Raw genomic sequence first — 22,318 nt, forward strand, 5'->3', positions numbered from 1 at the left:
TTGTTGCGTCAAGTGACTTTATAAATCTAAAATCAAATATTTTAAGAAATATATTAATAAAGTGAATTAGATAATAATTGAATAACTATAATTTTTTTTTTATTATGTAAAATATTTACCATTTTTATATTACCAAAAACATCATCTATTCCAAATGTATTACAATACTCAATTACTATGAATTTTCGAAATTAATTTTTTTTACTTAAAATCTTCTTAATTGGCGTAGACACCGCTTACGCGATTATAGCCGAGTTAACAACAGCGCGCCAGTCTTTCTTCTTTTCGCTACGTGGCGCCAATTGGATATTCCAAGCGAAGTCAGGTCCTTCTCCACTTGGTCCTTCCAACGGAGTGGAGGTCTTCCTCTTCCTCTGTTTCCCCCGGCGGGTACTGCGACGAATACTTTCAGAGCTGGAGTGTTTTCATCCATCCGGACAACATGACCTAGCCAGCGTAGCCGCTGTCTTTTAATTCGCTGAACTATGTCAATGTCGTCGTATATCTCGTATAGCTCATCGTTCCATCGAATGCGATATTCGACGTGGCCAATGCGCAAAGGACCATAAATCTTTCGCAGAATTTTTCTCTCGAAAACTCGTAACGTCGACTCATCGGTTGTTGTCATCGCCCAAGCCTCTGCACCATACAGCAGGACGGGAATTATGAGCGACTTATAGAGTTTGGCTTTTGTTCGTCGAGAGAGGACTTTACTTTTCAATTGTCTACTCAGTCCGAAGTAGCACCTGTTGGCAAGAGCAATCCTGCGTTGGATTTCCAGGCTGACATTATTGGTGGTGTTAATGCTGGTTCCTAAATAGACGAAATTATCTACGACTTCAAAGTTATGACTGTCAACAGTGACGTGAGAGCCAAGCTGCGAGTGCGATGACTGTTTGTTTGATGACAGGAGATATTTCGTTTTGCCCTCGTTCACTGCCAGACCCATTTTCTGTGCGTCCAGCCTGGAGAAAGCAGAACTAACGGCGCGGGTGTTGAGGCCGATGATATCAATATCATCGGCATACGCCAGCAGCTGTACACTCTTGTAGAAGATCTATTTAGTTCTACAGCTCGAACTATTTTCTCCAGAAGCAGGTTGAAGAAGTCGCACGATAGGGAGTCGCCTTGTCTGAAACCTCGCTTGGTATCGAACGGCTCGGAGAGGTCCTTCCCGATCCTGACGGAGCTCTTCGTGTTGCTCAACGTCAGTTTACACAGCCTTATTAGTTTTGCGGGGATACCAAATTCAGACATCGAGGCATAAAGGCTGCTCCTTTTCGTGCTGTCGAAAGCAGCTTTGAAATCGACGAAGAGGTGGTGTGTGTCGATTCTCCTTTCACGGGTCTTTTCCAAGATTTGGAGCATGGTGAATATCTGGTCGGTTGTTGATTTTCCAGGTCTAAAGCCACACTGATAAGGTCCAATCAGCTTGTTGACGGTGGGCTTTAATCTTTCACACAATACGCTCGATAGAACCTTATATGCGATGTTGAGGAGGCTAATCCCACGGTAGTTGGCGCAGATTGTGGGGTCTCCTTTTTTATGGATTGGGCATAACACACTTAAATTCCAATCGCTGGGCATGCTTTCGTCCGACCATATTTTACAAAGAAGCTGATGCATGCTCCTTATCAGTTCTACGCCGCCGTGTTTGAATAGCTCGGCCGGCAATCCATCAGCCTCTGCCGCTTTGTTGTTCTTCAGGCGGGCAATTGCTATTCGAACTTCTTCATGGTCGGGCAATGGAACGTCTGCTCCATCGTCATCGATTGGGGAATCGGGTTCGCCTTCTCCTGGCGTTGTGCGTTCACTGCCATACATAAGTACATATACTTTATAAAAATCAGGATTGTTGTGTATTTTCTATGGAAAATTTTTACATGCCTTGGTCCAGTTCTTAATGTTAATATTTAGGGCTAAAATTTTCAGGGAATTTTTTTTGAGGTATTTCCAAGGAAATTTCGTGTCGGGACTGAAAAAAATTAATAGTTAAAAAAAAAACACCCTAATGTATGCAAAAAAGGGGAAAGTATATGTACATATGTAGTTAAAATTAATTTCGAGTATTGTAATACATTTGGAATAGATGATGTTTTTGGTAATAATTTATTCAATTATTATCTAATTCACTTTATTAATATATTTCTTAAAACATTTGATTTTAGATTTATAAAGTCACTTGACGCAACAAGTGCCAAAATGATTTGCATAACATTTTTTTGTTTGAATTATTCAATTAATTCAAATATTATGACAGAAAATAGCAAAAAAGAAATAAAAACAACAAACACATGCGGGAGTTGTAGCACATGAAAATTTTCAGACGCCATAGCATAGCGCAGAATTTAATTTTTTGCTCCCGCTCCAGCTATAGTTTTTTACCTAACAAAACTCGGAGCAGAGTAGAGCACATACTTTACATTGTTATGCTAAGGCTATGCTGTGGCTCCCGACAAAGTGAGAGCGGTAGCAAGAGTAAAATTAAATGCTACGAGAGTAGCGTAGTTTTTCAAACGCTGGTTACTGCATGTCTGTCTCGGGTATTATAATGTGCAGGTAATGTCCCTGATATGGCCAATCAGTTTGTTGACGGTGGGCTTTAATCTTTCAAACAATAAGCTCGATAGAACTTATATGTGATGTTGAGGAAGCTTATTCCACGGTTGTTGGTGCATATTGTGTGATTTTCTTTTTTGTGGATTAGGCAGACCACACTTAAATTCCAATCATCGGGCATGCTTTCGTCCGACCATATTTTACAAAGATGCTGATGCATGCTTATCTGTTCTTCGCCGCCGTATTTAAATAGCTCGACCGGCAATTTATCGGTCGCCGCCGCTTTATTGTTCTTCAGACGGGTAATTGCTATTCGAACTTCTACATGATCCCGCAATGGGACACTGCTCCACCGTTAACGATTGGAGAATCGGGTTCACCATATCCTGGTGTTATGCTTTCACTGCCATTCAGAGAGCAGATCACCTCTGGTAGTTCTACAAGAGTGTGATCCGGTCTTGAAACCTTCTGTTGGTCGCCGCATCTTTTCGTAGAATTTTCGAGCATTACCCCTGTCGGCCAGCTTGTGAAACTCTTCGTACTCACGCATTTCGGCCTCTCTCTCGTTATTTTTTGCAAATGCGTCTCATTTCCCCCTTCGGTATCTATACCATCCCGCATGTGTTGTGGTCGATTGTAACATTGCGAGGTAGGCAGTATGTTTTCTCTCCGCTGCGACGCGGCACTACTCATTATACCAGCTGTTCCTTTGCCAATGTGTATGTTAGCAGCTGTATGTAAGTAGCTTGAAATGCCAATGTTGTTATTGTTGTAACGAACGCCCAATCCCCATTAGTATGGTAAGGATTAGATAAATTGTCGTGGGCGTCATCTAACGAATCCAGGAAGCTTGCTGCCTCGACGGGGTCTAATGTCATGCGTGGACTCATTGCACGCTGGATTTAATATGTCAGGGTATATTCTGAATAAGTAGGAGTTTAACTTGCTATTGTATCCAGAACGAAGCTGCGCAAGAGTCACTTTCGTTTCTCACGGCAACTAGAGCTCTTTGTCAGTAATGGGTGGTGGTTTGACACCAAGTACGGTGAAGGTGTTATTTGCTTCATTGTGAATGGTAGTCAGTGTTTGTTGAAAGTTAGTTGCGTCGGCGTTGATGTCGTCGACGTAGTTGAGGAATGACTTCTTGATGTCCCCGTTTCCGCTCCAAGCAGGTGGTTGGAGGGATGATTTCTGCGAAAGCACCCCAGCAGGAACTGACATCAAGAGGCATTCTGTCGTAGTCTGGAGTGCAGTATTGTGACAAGTTTGAATCTTTCTCGTCTGCGTTTCACTATCCAGTTCTGATAAGTTTGCAGCTTCCTCGAACTCGTTTTACTGCTTTCAGGCGACAATATTGGTGCGGCGGAGTTAGGGACCGACATTGTATGTTGCCAACAATGTTTCTTTCTCCTTTCCGCATGTTGCGGTTCTGTACTTTGCGATTATCGTGGTCGTATGACGAGTGAAGGAGCACATACTATCGAAAGTCACACCTAAAATTTTAGGGTTATTGACAGTCGGAACTTTAACGCCATCGATTGCAATACTAAGGTAAAGTCTGAACTCTTTTAAGTTAAGTTCCGTGCAGCGAGGAAGCGAGAAAATTCGGAGAGATATGCATTTACGTTTGAGCGCATGCCATCGATTCCATTAAGAGGGAGCGTAGATTTTGCGATGTCCTCGAGAGTTATCGGACCATAGGACTACCCTTTGTTAGCGGGTTTCCCAGGTTTCTGTAGTGGGACCACTATTCCGACTTTCAACACATTGGGTATATGAAGAGCGGTCAGTGATCGGTCGTGGACTTTGGTGAAATAGCCTACTCTCGTCGAGCCCAAATGCTTTAGTATCAGCATGTTGATGTTGGGCCAATTGATTTAGACGTTCCCGGCTTATGAATGCATGCTGCGTATTTGATCTTCACGGTACCCTTTTGGCCACTTTGACGGAGTGGCGGCGCAGTGCTCGAACTAGGTGCAGATTGCGCAGCCGTAGAGGCTATGTTCATAGTATTGCGTTAGCAGCATGGGCCATGTAACTCGTGTGTCCTAAGGCCTGTGCAGGTCTTAAGACGGTTCCATCCATTGCATTACACCTAACCGAGGTGGAGTTTGGATGAAGTCTTTTGGCGCAGACGCAGCCGAAGAATAGGAATAAACCCTGCTGCAAGGCTTTAAGGCTTTGCTCCAGTGATTACAAACTTATACTAAGATTTACCGATCTAAACGGGATTAGCTCTCAGAAATAACAGCACTTAGCCGGATAAAATCCGGTCAATTTTGGTAACGGAAAACCAGCTGTTATGGGAATTGTACGACGTCCTACAGTTCCCTTATACCGAGTTGCCGACGAGTGCTCTCGAGGAGCAAGTCGAATAAAAAATCGCTCGGCTGTCTGTTGTGATTGCAGCTTCTCGACGTCGAACCTTCCTTGTGTTTTTATCTTGGTTACAACAAGATAGTGGTCCTAGTCGTTGTTAGGACCTCGGAGAGTACGCGCGTCCAAAACACTGGAAACGTGTCTTCCGCCGGCTTTTCGGTCCGGAGACAGCCAAGTAGCATGGTGAATCTTCTTATGCTGGAATCTAGCACTACAGATAACCATATGTCGGGCTCCGGCGAAGTCGATCAGCCTCAACCCATTTGGTGATGTTTCATCATGGAGACCGCTGAGCCAAAGATACCTTCTTTGCCCACCCTGGCATTAAAGTTGCCAAGCATGGTTTTGATATCGTGGCGGGGGAGCTCTCATAGGTGCGCTCCAAGCGCTTATAGAAGCCATCACATCGTCCTTCTCTTCCCTCGGGGCGTGGGCGCAAATCAGCGATATGTTAAGGTTAGACGATCATCCACCGGGGTGAGTGCCAGTCGGCGACGGAGTCTCTCTCTCTCCACGAATCCCACGCTGAATTCGCGCTTCTTTATATGGCCACTATAGTAAATGCCACAAGGACCTACTGCATTTAGTATATGTTTAATATCGTTGTTAACACAATAGCTATTAAAATTATTTGAGGTAAAAGTTGTATCTCGACCAGTGATGAAAAATTCAAAAACTTCAAAATAACGGGTAACTTCTCGTTTCTAATACGTACCTCGGTGATGTACTTTTTACGGATTAATGATCGTTTATTTCGGAAAAGCGTCAACTATAACTAATATTTGTTTGTTTCTTTTCGTGCTTTTCATAAATGGTTCTAAATGATTCATATGAAAAAAGTGGTATTGGTATGATGTTATCGAAATGATACTGTCCTTCAGTTTTATCACCTTATAGCCCTGACAGACGACAGCGCTAATTTGCATTAGCGGGCTTAATTTAAATTAACTTGCGAATTTGACCCATGTTAATGCAAGTTAGTAATGTACAAAATTTTCGTGCATTTAGCTGAATTACCAATTTTTGGGCAACACTGCCCAAAAATGGTGAGTTTTTGCTATTGTTTGACAGATGGCGCTTGAAATCTCCCGCCTTCTTTGTGTTTACAGCATCAGCAAACAGTTTTTATATTGCTAATTAAATTATGTGCAAGTATATTAATATTATATTAAAATTTCACAATCAGCTATCTAAATGCACAAGTCTGCCTTCTGTTACCATAAAATTTCAATGCGCATTAACGTTGCTTCATGCGTATTAATTTTGCTCGTCTGTGCCTTTGTTACATGCGCTTTAAACACATGCCTTTAAATATCATTTGACGAAATAATGCATTCGTGGGAACCATATGTACGTTTTCATCTTGTTAATGGTCTTTTCGAAATCCAAGTGACCATTTTTAGCTTTATATTCTTCTAACATTGACCTAAAACTAAGAGAAAAAGTGTAAAGTTGAAATCTGAGTGACTGCCTGTCTATCCGCCCATCCGTCCGTTCAAGCTGTAACTTTAGTAAAAATTTCTTAGCACAAAAAAAATTACGAGTTCGTAGATGGGCGTAATCAGACCACTGTCATGCCCAAAAATCACCATTGACCGAAAACCTATAAAGTGTCATAACTAAGGACTAAATTAAGATATAAGCTGTAATTTGGTACAGGGGATCGCAGTAGAAAGGGGCATCTGTGGGTACAAAATTTAGAAAAAGTGGGCGTGGCCGTGCCCTATAATATGTTTAATGTACATATCTCCTAAGCCAATCAAGCTACTGTGTGAAAATGGATGAAATCAGAAGATAACCCCGCTCTTTCCCCATATAACGGTACTGTTTAAAACTACTAAAAGCGCAATATATCAATAACTAATTACGACAGAGACATTAAATTTTATCTTCAATTTAATCTTCGCAATGGTAAAATATAAAGATTTTCGAACTTCCAGGTGACTTTATGCTGGATATATCAGCCAATATTTGAGTTATCTCCATGAAATTGGGTTGGTGTTTTAAACATGACAGTGTATTTTTGTGCCAAAAAGCCACACTGATAAGGTCCAATCAGTTTGTTGACGGTGGGCTTTAATCTTTCACACAATACGCTCGATAGAACCTTATACGCGATGTTGAGGAGGCTAATCGCACGGTAGTTGGCGCAGATTGTGGGGTCACCTTTCTTATGGATTGGGCAGAGCACACTTAAATTCCAATCGCTGGGCATGCTTTCGTCCGACCATATTTTACAAAGAAGCTGATGCATGCTCCTTATCAGTTCTACGCCGCCGTGTTTGAATAGCTCGGCCGGCAATCCGTCGGCCCCTGCCGCTTTGTTGTTCTTCAGGCGGGCAATTGCTATTCGAACTTCTTCATGGTCGGGCAATGGAACGTCTGCTCCATCGTCATCGATTGGGGAATCGGGTTCGCCTTCTCCTGGCTTTGTGCGTTCACTGCCATTCAGCAGGCTGGAGAAGTGTTCCCTCCATAATTTAAGTATGCTCTGGGCATCGGTCACTAGATCACCTTTGGGGGTTCTACAAGAGTATGCTCCGGTCTTGAAACCTTCTGTAAGCCGCCGCATTTTTTCGTAGAATTTTCGAGCATTACCCCTGTCGGCCAGCTTATCAAGCCCTTCGTACTCACGCATTTCAGCCTCTTTCTTTTTCTGTCTACAAATGCGTCTCGCTTCCCTTTTCAACTCTCGGTATCTATCCCATCCCGCACGTGTTGTGGTCGATCGTAACGTTGCGAGGTAGGCAGCTAGTTTTCTCTCCACTGCGACACGGCACTCCTCGTCGTACCAGCTGTTCTTTTGTACTTTCCGAAAACCAATGGTTTCGGTAGCAGCTGTACGCAGTGAAATGCCGTCTTTTATACCGAGTTGTTGACGAGTGCTCTCAGAGAGCAGGAGTGCAAGCCGAGTAGAAAATCGTTCGGCTGTCTGCTGTGATTGCAGCTTCTCGACGTCGAACTTTCCTTGTGTTTGTTGGCGTGGGTTTTTTGCTGCACAGAGGCGGGTGCGAATCTTGGCTGCAACAAGATAGTGGTCCGAGTCGTTGTTAGGACCTCGGAGCGCACGCACATCTAAAACACTGGAGACGTGTCTTCCGTCTATCACAACATGATCGATCTGGTTGGTAGTTTTTCGATCCGGAGACAGTCAGGTAGCTTGATGAATCTTTTTATGCTGAAATCTAGTACTACAGATAACCATATTTCGGGCCCCGGTGAAGTCGATCAGCCTCAACCCATTTGGGGATGTTTCGTCGTGGAGGCTGAATTTACCGACCGTAGTGCCAAAGATACCTTCTTTACCCACCCTGGCGATAAAGTTGCCAAGTACAATTTTGACATCGTGGCGGAGGCAGCTCTCATAGGTGCGCACCAAGCACTCATAAAATACATCTTTGGTCACATCGTTCTTCTCTTCCGTCGGGGCGTGAGTGCAAATCAGCGATATGTTGAAGAACCTCGATTTGATGCGCATTGTGGCCAGACGTTCATTCACCGGAGTGAATGATAGTACTCGGCGACGGAGTCTCTTTCTCACCACGAATCCAACACCAAACTTGCGCTCCTTTATATGGCCACTATAGTAAATGTCACAAGGACCTACTCGTATCTGTCCTTGTCCCGTCCATCGCATTTCTTGGACGGCGGTGATGTCAGCCTTTATTTTTGCGAGAACATCAACCAGCTGGGCAGCGGCACCTTCCCAATTAAGGGTCCGGGCATTCCAGGTACATGTCCTCAAATCGTAGTCCTTATTTCGTTTGCCATGGTCGTCATCAAAAGGGGGTCTCTCATCCGAGGCTGCTTTTTCTTTTGCATTGGTACTGATTCTTACGTGGCGGGTCCCAAACCCAGCGCACAACCATATGTAGAGGATGTTTCGCCTTCTCACATTAGCTCGCCTTCGAACGGATGTTCTTATGCTACCCAGAGGATACTTGGTCAAAGACCGAAAGTAGTGAGCTGCTTGAGCCATGTGTAAAAGAATAATTTCTGGCCACTTCCAAGTGAATGGCGATCAGAGAACTTTACTCACTTGCGTGAACTTCTACACATGACTCCATCCTCCACCACTGTGATATCTGCTGTGCTGTAATTAGGACAAAGAAATTATAATTAGGACAAAGAATGCTATTGATAAGAATGCATGCCCTAGGTTTACCTTTGTTTAGTGTGTAGAAAAGGTTATAGTTGCTGCTTTTGAGCCCCTTAATGGTCTTCATTCACCCAGGGCTCCTGTATTATACTAATGTCGTTGTCTCTCTCGTTTATGAGGGTTGTCAGATTCGCTGTAGCACTCTTCGAGTGCTGCACGTTGATCTGTACGCATCTTAAGTTATTGGGCATTTCGGGTTTCTTTGATGCCCACATTCCTTAGCAACTGGCTGGCGTTGTCGACCTCTTCCGTGTCGTCTTCGTTAGCCGCTTTGTCGTCTTGGATGATTTTTAGCCGGGCCTTGCGAATTCCGAAGTTGATTTCGTAGTCAGCCTTCTTGAGAGCCTCAATGGACTCATCGCAAATGGCACCAGAATTGGTCTACTTGCTTTGTTCGGTTTTTCCTCCTTGATCAGCTGCCACTCATCTATACCAGGTATAGATTTGTTTTGCAGCTTGATGCACCTCAGGAATTTTTCACCTGGCTCCTCTAGAGGGGGTAACCAAATGCGAGCACGAGGTCTCTTCGGTATGTCCCTGGCGGCTATAACCCTCAATTGGAGGCCTTCCAGGGCGTTGCTGATTTTGGCAAAACTGCCCGTCCGGACACTTGATGACCCTGTAACCCCAGAGGGTTTCAGAGGAGTCAAACTCGGGGTGAGGACCCGCAGGATTGTCGAGTACAAAGCTTAGCACCATACTCGACAATCTGACGTCGATCTCCACCCATCTTTCTTATATTGTTTGGGGAGGAGGAATTTCCGTCTATGATGGCCACAAGCAGGCTATCCCTGGCTACATCGCAGAAATGCCTTGCCGTTGTTGTACAGCTGTGTTCACCTTCACTTCGCCTAGGTTTTTTGGGCAGAGTTTTTTGTATTTCTGTAATAGAGCGATTCCTTTTTTGTGAATTGCTCTCTTGTTTACTCTCTTGTAGAGGTTCTGATTTCATATTCTTCTACTATTGATTTGAGGCGCTTTGTTTCTGCCTCATCAACTGGGATACCGGCTGCCTGGTCTTTGGCTATCTTTCCCAGTGTGAAAACTGCCCTCGGGTACCGGTTTTTCCTCAGCTGATTCTGGGATTTCTGGCGCTGGCATGCTCATATTTCCACACTAGGAGATGGGAGTAAAACCTGGGGTTTATTCATCCATATCACTATTGTGGGAATTATGAGGTGTCCCTCTCAGTTCGTAAGAGCAGAGTGCGTTTCCTTTGAGATGTACACTTTACTATTACTTAAGCCCCTTCGCCACGACAAAGCGACCAACATAAAAGGAGATGTTGCATATTCTTCTATATATTTCATGAGGTTCCATATTAGGGTGGGTCGATTCCGGACTTTTTTCGATTCGGGATTTATAATAGTGCGGAAAAGTTGCCTTAGTACTTCCTGATTCCAATGCAACTTTTTGTTTTGAGATCGGATTGCATCTTCAACCCCAACTCCGGCCTTGAAATTTCGGAAATTCGCCTAAAATCGTGAAATTGTCTACCTAGAAATACGCATCTCATGGCAAAATGTATAAAACAAAAGTTATTTGTCACGTCATTTGCTACCGAAATGGTATATGTGATCATGGCCGTAGGACGAACCGTTCCCGAGATACGAGCGAAAATGCGGCGCGCCACAGCGCAAGGTGAAAATCGGCTTGCGGCCACACTTCTTGACGTTGATTTCACCGAGTGCTATCACTCACATTCATTCACCTACGCCAAAGGACACGTTCGGATAGGTCTCCACGCAAATATTTTTTCATCGAGTTCCTTCACTCTTGTCGGTGATTTGGGCGAGTTCTATCACTTACCCTGCGCCATACGACACGTTCGGACTTGTCTCCACATAAATATTTTTTCATCGAGTTCCTTCACTCTTGTCGTTGATTTCGCCGAGTGCTATCACTTATATTCTCTCAACAGAACACAGAACTCAAAATGTCTGTATCTAAATTTAAATTTAGACAGAAATGTCCTGTGTTTGGCATATATCCGTACAATCTCTCTGAGTCCCAGTTACCTACTTACCAGGATGTTCTTTTGTGTGATCAGTTTGAAAGATTTCGTATAGGACGACTCTGAGGCGACAACTATGAACCTATGAGTAAAGAGGTTACAGAAATAGTTGCAAAAAAGGTTGAAAATACTTTCAAAAAGTCATCTATTCCGATAGTTTCACACACCAGAGTTGTACAAATGCTCACCACATACCATAAGAAATTTCTGACTCTTAAACAAATGGTTTTAAGGAACCCAATAGGTTTGAGCTCTAAAAGAGACGACTTTGTCTCTTCTGCCGGAAAATTATTTGACATCGCTGCTTGTAAATGCATTTATTTTTCTTCTTGCACTTGTCCAAAGGAAAGGAAAGTTCCTATCAATGAACAACCATTTCTCTTGGACCAGAGAACCAGAAGAATCGGTCGCATTGAAAGTGTTGATCTACCTGAAACAAAAAAGATTACAAAGAAAAATGAACGTAAAGAAAAGCTTTCAAAACGTCATTCAACATCAACACTTACCAGAAAAGTATCAGCTAGAACACGTGACCATTCAGATCAGCCAGACTCTCATACAGACGACAACAATGTAGGTGCGTCGCACATGTATTCTTCCAAAAACGATTCTGATGATGAATTTTCTCTTCCATCCTCTAAAACCAAACAAAACACACTAGTATTAGAACACACTGCTTTAGCTGCCCAAAGATTTGGAGTAAGTGATAGAGCAGCGGCCTTGATTGTTTCATCTGCTTTTCTGGATGCCAAAACAGCAGGTTTGATAACAGAGGATCAGGCTAGCTTTGTCACTGACAAATGCAAGATTAGTCGGGCAAAAAAAAGTGTTGGAGTTAAGCTCCAAAGCACCGAAAGTATTGACTCTGTATATGGGCTGTATTTTGACGGCCGCAAAGACAATACACTTACACAAGTCAGCGAAGGTGAAAAGTACTACCGCGACACTGTCAAAGAGGAACATATTTCTCTTACAGCGGAACCTGGTTGTCATTACTTTGGCCACGTCACCTCTCCTTACGGATCAGCTGAGGATGAGACGCCGCATTTTCGTTCTTATCTCGGGAACGGTTCGTCCTACGGCCATGATCACGTATACTATTTCGGTAGCAAATGACGTGACAAATAACTTTTGTTTTATACATTTTGCATCTCAGTATTTCAGGCGCTAGGTAGACAATTTCACGATTTTAGGCGAATTTTCGAAATTTCAAGGCCGGAGTTGGGGTTGAAGATGCAATCCGATCTCAAAACAAAAAGTTGCATTGGAATCAGGAAGTACTAAGGCAACTTTTCCGCACTATTAGAAATCCCAAATCGAAAAAAGTCCGGAATCGACCCACCCTATTCTATATCGGGTTTATACCTTAACTTTAATGTGCTTTTAATTTTTTTCAGTTATCTGGCTGCGGTAAATTTATGAAAACGTCTTTCGCCTCTCCCTGCATCGTTCTGTAATATACTGCTCTAGTTGCTTCCTTCCCTGTTTCATCGTTTCAAATATTTGATAGAAGATATTCTATGCTGCTCATAAATTAATTTATTGTAACATCTCCTCTTCCAGTAAACGATGGTAAATGTTAAATGTTTTTCAAAATTCGTTCAAAGTCGTTTTCGTTTACTGATTTTATTTTGGAGTTCGACATATGCCTTTCGAAGTTGTTTAGGTTAAGTTGATCAATGAGCTCCCCATTTTTGTGTTTGAATTCGATCTTGTTGTGCCATCTTTCTTCTTTCGTCGAATGTGAGTTGCCTTGTTGATATAATTTTTATACTCTTGCAACCAGTTGCTACAGAGTATTATAGTTTTGTTCACCTAACGGTTGTACGTATCACCTAAAACTAATCGAGATAGATATAGCGTTATATGTATAATATATAAATGGTCAAGGTGGCGAGAAAAGATGAAATCCGGTTGACTATCTGTCTGTCCGTCCGTGCAAGCTGTAACTTGAGTAAAAATTGAAATATATTGATGAAACTTGGTAGGTGGCTTCCTTAGTACAAAAAAATTTCGAGTTCGTAGATGGGCGTAATCGGACCATTGCCGCGCCCACAAATTGCCATTAACCGGAAACATATATATATATATATATATAAGGGCCATAACTAAGCACTAAATTAAGATATAAAACTGTAAATTGGAACAGGGAATTGCAGTAGCAAGGGGCACCTTTGTATACAAAATTTTGAAAAAGTTGACGTGGACACGCCCTATAATATTTTTAATGTACATATTTTCTAAGCCAATCAAGCTACTGTGTGAAAATAGATAAAATCAGAAGATAACCCCGCTCACTTCCCATATAACGGTACTGTTCAAAACTACTAAAAGCGCAAAAAATCAATAACTAATTACGATAGAGACATTAAATTTTAACCCGAGGTGGTATGAGAGGGCTTAATGCGAGCCAGTGTGAAAATCGGACTAGGGACGTGGCACATTTTTAGTTAAATCTAAACTAAATTTAGTACGCAGCATTCTTCTTATATATCTATGTCACAGTGTGAAACCTCGCCTATTGCCCATATAGCATAATTTAAAGTTTCCAATACACAAATCAAAAAGTAATTAATACAACTAGATACAATTTTGAAGTAATAATTCCCTTAAAATCAAAATCCAAAGGAAACTGTTCAAGATGCTAGGAACTGAATATGTTGGTCTCAGTATCTATAGTTGACTTCTAACCGCAAATATCACATTCAATGTGGGAGATATACAATTGAAATTCGGACAGAGTTCTTTCCTGATAGTAGTAATTCTATGTATCAAAAATGGATTGAATCGGGTCAATACTTCTCGGAGCCCCCATATACCTAATATAATGATTTTCGAACTTCCTGGTGTCGTTATGCCGCATATATCGGCCAATATTTGAGTTAGCTCAATGAATATTACAATAATTACTCATAACAGTATATCTTTATACCTAAACTAGATACAATTGAAATAATATATATATATATATATATATATATATATATATGGGAGACTTACTTTATTTGAATTAAACGTCTTAGTTTTGTTTAGTATATAAAATGATTTATTTAATAATACCGGCTGAGCAATGTAGGGTTAAACACTTAGTGATATAAAATTAGTTTAGTGACCTATTGGTTTAATATTTTTAAGAGCGCACGTCCGTATGGTATGGAGTTTCAAAATCAAGTTGTCGGCTGTTAGTATTGAAGTGTCACACTGATTTTTGATTTATTACTTTTTAACGTTCGTTGTCGTTTTTCAGCTGTTCATTGTTTTCGTTAATTCCGTTTATTCAGTGTGTCTGTTAAGAGTTGCATGCGTGCGCAGGTCAGGTCAGGGTTGCAAACCCACATATATACCATATATCCAATATCTGGCTGACTTTGGTGCTTTGATGTGATTGTATGTGATGTACCTTAATGAAATCCAGGGAAAATTTTTTTGGTATGTGGCATGATAATAGTTAATACATAAAATGGGATCGATACTACCCCAACTCCCATATGTTAAATATAATGATTTTCGTTTTACTAACAAAGCTTACGACGAATATGTCGGTGATTGTGAAGGTAAATCTACAAAATGTATTAATGATATGTTTAGTCGATGTCGTCAAACTATAGAAAGTGAGGGAAGAGTGTAAAAATGAGTATAAAAAAGGAAAATCGTGAAAATCAACATTTATCAGCTCCAAAAATTAACGATGAACTTAGAGCAGCGTTTCGCAATAAAATGTTAGGTGAAACAGTGCGGAAAGTGCATAGAAATGACAAGATACATGGCCGTGCTGCAAGAAAAAAAACACTTACATCGTTTATAAATAAACAAAACAGAATATCGTTCGCTAATACCTATAAAATTAAAAGTTTTGACTTTTGAAAAACTGTAAAATTTAGTGTATGGTCTGGCGGTAACTAAGTGATGAATTAAATATCAAAAACGTCAAAGCATCTGTTAAGCACAGCGGCGATTCCGTCATGGTGTGAGGCTGCATGTCAGCTCAGGGAGTCGGGAATCTTGTTTTTATAGACTGAAGAATAGATAAGCATCTTTATTTATTATTTTCACTGAAAATTTACATTCCAGTGCTGAAAAAATGGACATGTAACAAAAATTAGGTCTTATTTCAACACGACAGTGGCCCGAAACATGCAGCCCACCACGTTAAAATGTGGATTCCCTTCAACGCAAAACGTCTGCCAACACCGCCACAAAGCCCCGAAATACATTCAACTGAAAATCTTTGGACCCATATAGAAAAAAAGTACAGAATCACCAAATTTCATCAAAAAGTGTGCTCAAAAGAGTTTTAAAAGAGAAATGGGAGAAGATACGCCCCGACTTTTGCCGAAAGTTGATAGAATCAATTCCAAGATATTTGGAAACTGTCTGTAAAAGTAATATCTTTCATACGAAATATTAAATAATTTTTACTTTTGTTTCCATATAACTGCTACTCAAAAGCAAAATACTTTTCTGAGTTAATAATTCTGTATAATTTTATGTTTTGTTAAGTTTTTTTAATGAATTATTGAAGTATAAACAATTTATTTTGTTAACTTGATTGAAAAGTATATTAAAAAATATTTAAAGCACAAAAACACGAAGTTTTAATTAATAATTTTCATTTGCAAAATATTTTTGTGATTCACTGTACATAAAATTGCTTTGATTCCGATCCCCTGGTTGACATTTTACATCTTAAGGTACTTCCCTGGCTCTGATTCCTGTAAGTTGCGAGAGTATAAAATGTTCGGTTGCATCCGAACTTAGCCCTTTCTTTCTTGTTTAAGCAACATTTGGAAGAGTTTAAGCATGGTCCATATGCTGGATGTATGCACAGGATATTTTCAACACTGTAACAACAGCAACACCATCATCTTGATTTAACATTAGTTTTAATAGCTAAATTCTCCTAATAGGTGATATTAGCATGGTATCAAAAAAGCTAAAATTTTGTTCTACAAATAATGGGCCTACTTATTGTTCAACATACAAATTTACACTATCTACTTTAATTGTTATTTTGCTAAGCAGTTCTGTAAATAACGTTATTTATGTTCTCAACATTTTATCACATTATTTAATGTAATTTTTTTTTTCAGGGATAAAAGTAGAAATACTGCTAAAGTTACTTGCAGAGTTTGTCTCGAGGATTTCCAGACGAGTATCAACTTTCTGTCAGAGCCAATAGATGTGTATAATGATTGGGTAGATGCTTGTGAAACAGCGAACTAATCCCGAACTTGTAATTGTGTAGTCTTATAATTATCTAATGATATTTAACATTTCAAGTCAGAATAAAGTTTTTTCAAAATTTTTATTTATAATATAATATATATAAATATATAATATATTTAATCCTTGACTGTACAAATTTTGAAACACCTCTAAAAAGAAAGTATGTATAAGTCACGATATTAATACGCTTATGTATGAATGCAACAGATAAGCTGTAAAGTTCGTATAGTTTTAAAAGATATAAAATTTTAAAATTCGCTTTTATTTTTAAGTATATTTAATCAAGAATTATCCTGGAGTCTGAGAACAGGAAAAAATTATGTGCGCCTGATTCGTGTAACATGATGGAAACAAAAGGAATACGAAGAAGGAATACCATCCATACCATACCACAATTTAGCTAAATTGAAAATGGTGTAGATAAAATAAACTTAACCCTTCGACCAAGATGATCCACCAAGTAGGCAAATTATAAGATACTCTATTATGATTGCCAACTCAACTGGAATTTATTTATATTTAGTTTTGTAATTCGGTATTATCGAAATCAACTAAATCCGTGTTGAACATTAGTGCAGTATTTCAGAAGAATATTTATAGGAAATAGAAAACGATTGAAAATAATTTGAAATTATAACACTAAGTTATTTTGTGAAAAACGGGAGGTAGGTAGGTAGGTAGGAATGAATGTAGGAATTGTCTATCGCCACTTCATGTGCCATTTTGATACATTATTCGTAGAACCTTCTGTATCTGCTATTACGTTTCACCTTCTCTCTCAAACCATTTTGAGGTTTCGATGAAGCTATTTATGTATGTCTGACATGCTTTTTGTAGAAATCCATTCAAGGTTTGGTGCTTGATGGATTCCAAGTGTTTTGTGTCGGATCTGTGCTAGGGCTGGGCATTCACAGAGAAGGTGGAAAATTGTTTCCTAGTTCCCTACTATTACGCAGCTTCGGCAGATGTCGTTGTAGGGCATACCCATTTTTGACGCATGTTCCACAAATGGCCAGTGCCCTGTTGAGGTAGCTGTTACTCTGTAGATACTTTTCCTTGACCTAATTAATAAGTCGTTGGTTCTTTACTGTCATATGTTGGCCATAATTGTTTAGTTATGATGCATTTTGTAATGTTTTTCTACCTGTTATTTGCACTTGTTGAAATTGTCTATTGATCTCTCTTCGTTTCGGATTCGTTAAGGAAAGCTCCTGCCTTTGCCAACTCGTCTGCTTTTTCGTTACCGAAAATGTTCCTGTGACCGGGAACCCAGATCAAGTCTAGTTGGAGCTTGTCTTTTGAGCTTAGTGCTTTCTTGCAGTTGTGGACTATACTCGAATTTGTCAAGGGTGAAGACAAGGCCAGCAGCGCCGCCTGGCTATCCGTAAATATAGTTGCTTTATGTATATTCTCGTGGTTTTCCAATAGAACTTCGCAGGCTTTTTCTATTCCCAGTACTTCTGCTTGGAAGATGCTAACCGACGGTCTACTACCCCCGTGCCTACTCCGCAGTCCATTTTGGACTCGTCGGTATAGACTGAGATGGTATCCTCCTCTCCTATTGAACCTCTTCTCGTCTAGATGGTATCCTCACCTGGAAGTGTCTATTGAAATACAGCTTTGGGAGAATGTAGTTTGATTTATTAGTAGTGAGCTTGTTTATGATTACACTGTGTCCGTAGCTCTGCTGATTCCAACCACCTAATTCTTTTATTCTTATCGCCGCAAAAGCTGCTGTTTTGTGAATAAAAATGTCCATGGGTAGTTGATGCAGGACTAGGTATGCAAACATCGTGAAATGAAACATCGATTACATGATGGTCTTGCATTATCAGTTCACGTACGGCATCGATGTTTTCTGGCACAACGGCTGTTTTTGGACGACCTTCACGGAATTCGTCTTTGAGCGAGCGTCGGCCACGATTGAATTCGTTGTACCAGTTTTTCATAGTGCTTTAGGATGGTGCTTCATAGCCATACAAAGATTTTAGTTCATCGATGCACTCTTGTCGTGATAATCCACGTCGAAAGTTGTGAAAAATGATCGCACGAAAATGTTCAAGAGTTAATTCCATTTTTTGGCCGAGATGAATTTTTTAATTCCCTGTAAATAAAACAATTCTAAAAAATGTCAAACTTTCCAATGGAAATGTCAGATTGCACCTGGCAACACTTAGTGTTGCCCTAGGCCAGAATATATATATCAGCTCTCGTACAGTTATGATAAATGGTTTTATTTTTTGCATTGATTACGTAAATATGATTTGTATCCATTTCTATTACTTTTGATTGGTTATTATACTTATTTTTTCAATTCATCTTAATTTGACTCCTAAATAAATATTCGATGCATTCATCTTTGTATTCTTCTAATTCTTTTTTAATGGAAGTCTTTTTATATGTGACATCATTTAGACATAAAATTTCTTTTGTATATTTTATTCTGCTTGATATATATTCGGTATAAGTTGAATGCATATTGATTGATAGATCTCTTTAGTAAAACACAATATTTTCGTTTTGAGTGACAATTACAATTTTGATCTTACCCAATTCTTCAAAAGTTATATTCAATTTTAAACTATCGTCATCTGAAATAATATCTCTACTTAAGAGGTTATTTTGGCTCGTCATTATGATCTCTTTTTTTCTTACGATATTAGTCTCAATATACATTGAATTACCCAACAGTTTGTTTGTCCATCGTTCTTTTGCTATTTTATTTAATTCTGAGCTAACTGCGTTAATATTCTGAAACAATTTCCTGTAGTGATTATATTGGTATTATCACTAATGGCTTTAATTTTGTAGTTACATTTTTCATTAATGTTTTTCTGAACATTGATTTGTTCAATTGCATTGTGGGCATTGATTGTGTTTATTTCTAATTTGCCTTCTATTTCTTGACGGTCTTCGTCGTCCATGACACCATAAATATATTTAAGAGCTGTCCCTATAATATTAACTAATCCTCTTTTCTCAATTCTATGATGCGGGGTGAGTGTATACTATATATCTGAGTTCTTAATTTTAGCCATTACAAGCGGATTCGGTTCCTTTTCTTTGAGTGCCATCTCCTCTAAATTGTCAACTATTTCTTTGTACATTGTTAATAGGATATGTAATTCTGTCGTATCTTTCAACCAACTTTACTTTTTGTAGGTTCAGAAGGGAATATCCATTCCCGTGATTGAGATCCATGATTTCGATTTGAGCTGTGATGAATGGAATCGCCGTATAAATTATGATGATGTATAACATTGTGAACCTAAAGGATTTGAATATTTAATATTATCTTTATGAATTATTCTGTTTCTGTTTTGTATTTTAACTGTATTTCCTAAATCTTCTAATACTACTTGTTTTTTGTATTTGGGGTTTAATTTATTTCTTTCCCCATATATTTTTTCATATATAAAACTTCCTGTTTGATAATTATTTTGAAGCCTTTTATTGTTATGATGCTCTAGCATTTTCTCTTGTGCATTTTGCAACTCATTTCCATATTTTCGTGAGGTCATTTATTAAATAATATGTTGCAAAATTACTAATTAAGCTGTGCTCTTGCTTTAAACATCTTGTTATGATGCTCTAGCATTTTCTCTTGTGCATTTTGCAACACATTTTTCATATATTCGTGAGGTCCTTTATTAAATAATATGTTGCAAGGTTGTTTACCTGTAACAGAATGCATTTTTTTTATTATAGGCTATGTTCGTAAATGCATCATGACGCGCATCATGACGATTGCATAACAAACAGAACGTTCAGAAATGCCAATATTGCAGCACTGCAATTATCAAGCGTTCAAAAAGACAACACTTCTATCAGCTGTCACTCATAATTTCTATAAAAAAAATTGTTTACTGCATTTAACTACGATGTCTGACGAAAAGTAAGTGCAAAACTGTTTTATTTTAATTTTTGTATTGAAATTTAGTTAAATTATGTTAATAGTAATTGTATAAATTATTATTTTTAAATTTTTAGTGAAAATCTCAGTAATGCGGAGACACAGTTATTGCTGAGAGTACGGTAGAATATAGAGGACGAGTTTAAATCGGGTAGAAGGAAAAAAAATGTATTGTGGAAGAAAGTTGTGACCGAAGTTAAAAATGTAAATGAAAACAATAAAAATTAAAATGAAGTTCATCAGAAAAAGTAATAAAAAAATTATTCAAATAAAGGAAGGTGAGGTAAAGTAAATTTTTTATGATGCAAAAATAGTGGTAAAATAGTTTCTTCTATCGATTCCATTGATATCATCTGAATCAACGGGGGCATCTTGAATTCCTTCGATTTCATTGTTGGTTTCCATATCGGCATGTGTTATTGCATCGTTAATATGTTCAGAATAACCTCCCTTATTTATGATAAAATTGTGTAAGATAGCACAAGCGAGTATTACATTAGATGTGGTTTTAATGCTCGAAGCTTCAATATAATTTAAAATTTTAAACTGTTTCTTAAAAATCCCGAAAGTTTGTTCTATAAATACTTTGTCTTTTAAAAGACAAACATTTGTACCTACAAATTTTTTTTTTGACTTGAATACCCTTTTTCTTAAATTTAAAGAAAATCTATCATTTCTTTGTTCACAAATTTCGTCTAGTGTTAGATTCAGCAAAATTTCCATTTTAGTGTTATACGCGTTCAAAAATGCAAACAAATGTATCTGCAAATTGTCAAAAATTGTATAAGAATTATCAAACGTCAAACTTGCAGTGTTGCTACTGTTGCTTATGCTGCAAGTCATGATGCATTTACGAACATAGCCATACTGTTGAACTGCTCTCATAATTGATTCAAAATTACTAATTAAGCTGTGCTCTTGCTTTAAACGTCTGGAGATTTCAATCAGTGTTGAATAAACTCTTTCTATTTGGCCATTACTTGTACTGTGGCGTGTAAATTTGTACATTTATCTTTTTCATTAAAGACTTGAACTGTATCGTACTTAAGCCTGGTTCATTATCAATAACTATACTTTTAACATTTGAAAATGTTTGTAACAGTTCCAAAACTTTTTCTTCTAAATTTTATTTGTCTTCTATATGTTTTACGATTAGAAATTTGGTATATGAATCTATACATGTAAGAAATTTAAGCTTTTGTGCGAATCTATAAGGAGTTGTTCTCCCTCTTTTTTTTTTGGTATTGGTGCTTCCCCTATTGGGATTAGTTTAGGATGTCTTTCAGTTTTATTACTATTACATATGCTACAATTTTTTGCAATTGTTTTATCATTAAATAATATTTCTGCTTAATTTGTGACAAATTTTTCATATAATTTCTATGCGCTCTATTATGTGTTTGCTCAATTATCGTTCCTTGATCTTCTTTATGGATGGAGTCATGTGTAAAAGTTCTCTGATCGCCATTCACTTGGGAGTGGCCAGAAAAGATTCTTTTTCATATGACTCACGACTTCCGGTCATTGACCAAGTATCCTCTGGCTAGCCTAAGAACATCCGTTCGAAGGCGAGCTAAAGTGAGAAGGCGAAATATCCCCCACATAGGGTTGTGCGTTTGGGACCCGCCACGTAAAAAAAAACACCCCAATGAAAGGAAGCAACAAGCCTCGGATGAGAGATCCCCTTTTGATGACGACCATGGCAAACGAAATAAGGACTACGATTTAAGGGCATGCACCATGAATGTCCGGTCCCTTAATTGGGAAGGTGCCGCTGCCCAGCAGGTTGATGTCCTCGCGAAAATAAAGGCTGACATCACCGTCGTCCAAAAAATGCGATGGACGGGACAAGGATAGAGACGAGTAGGTCCTTGTGGCATTTACTACAGTGGCCATATAAAGGAGCGCAAGGTTGTTGTGGGATTCGTGGTGGGAGAGAGACTCCGTCGCCGAGTACTATCATTTACTCCGGTGAATGAACGTCTAGCCACAATATGCATCAAAGCAAGGTTCTTCAACATATCGCTGATTTGCGCCCACGCCACGACGGAAGAGAAGGACGATGTGA

The 22,318-nt window shown here is 39.1% G+C and overlaps 2 protein-coding genes across 2 annotated transcripts in view; both read left to right on the forward strand.

The window, feature by feature from the left end:
* Positions 1-16,457, forward strand: part of LOC126764250 (transcription elongation factor 1 homolog) — a 32,341-nt gene extending 15,884 nt beyond the window's left edge. The window contains exon 2 of the mRNA XM_050482059.1: positions 16,202-16,457. Coding sequence (XP_050338016.1) covers positions 16,202-16,334 — 133 coding nt within the window. The 3' untranslated portion in view covers positions 16,335-16,457. The remainder of the gene's footprint in view (positions 1-16,201) is intronic.
* Positions 16,458-18,778: 2,321 nt separating this feature from the next.
* The window catches only part of LOC126764085 (uncharacterized), a 532,840-nt gene continuing 529,300 nt past the window's right edge, over positions 18,779-22,318 (forward strand). Inside the window, exons 1-2 of the mRNA XM_050481871.1 lie at positions 18,779-20,232; positions 20,328-22,161. The gene's annotated coding sequence lies outside the window, so the exon portion shown is untranslated. The remainder of the gene's footprint in view (positions 20,233-20,327; positions 22,162-22,318) is intronic.

This window comes from Bactrocera neohumeralis, unplaced genomic scaffold (assembly GCF_024586455.1).
Source record: "Bactrocera neohumeralis isolate Rockhampton unplaced genomic scaffold, APGP_CSIRO_Bneo_wtdbg2-racon-allhic-juicebox.fasta_v2 cluster09, whole genome shotgun sequence".
Taxonomy (NCBI): Eukaryota; Metazoa; Arthropoda; class Insecta; order Diptera; family Tephritidae; genus Bactrocera; species Bactrocera neohumeralis.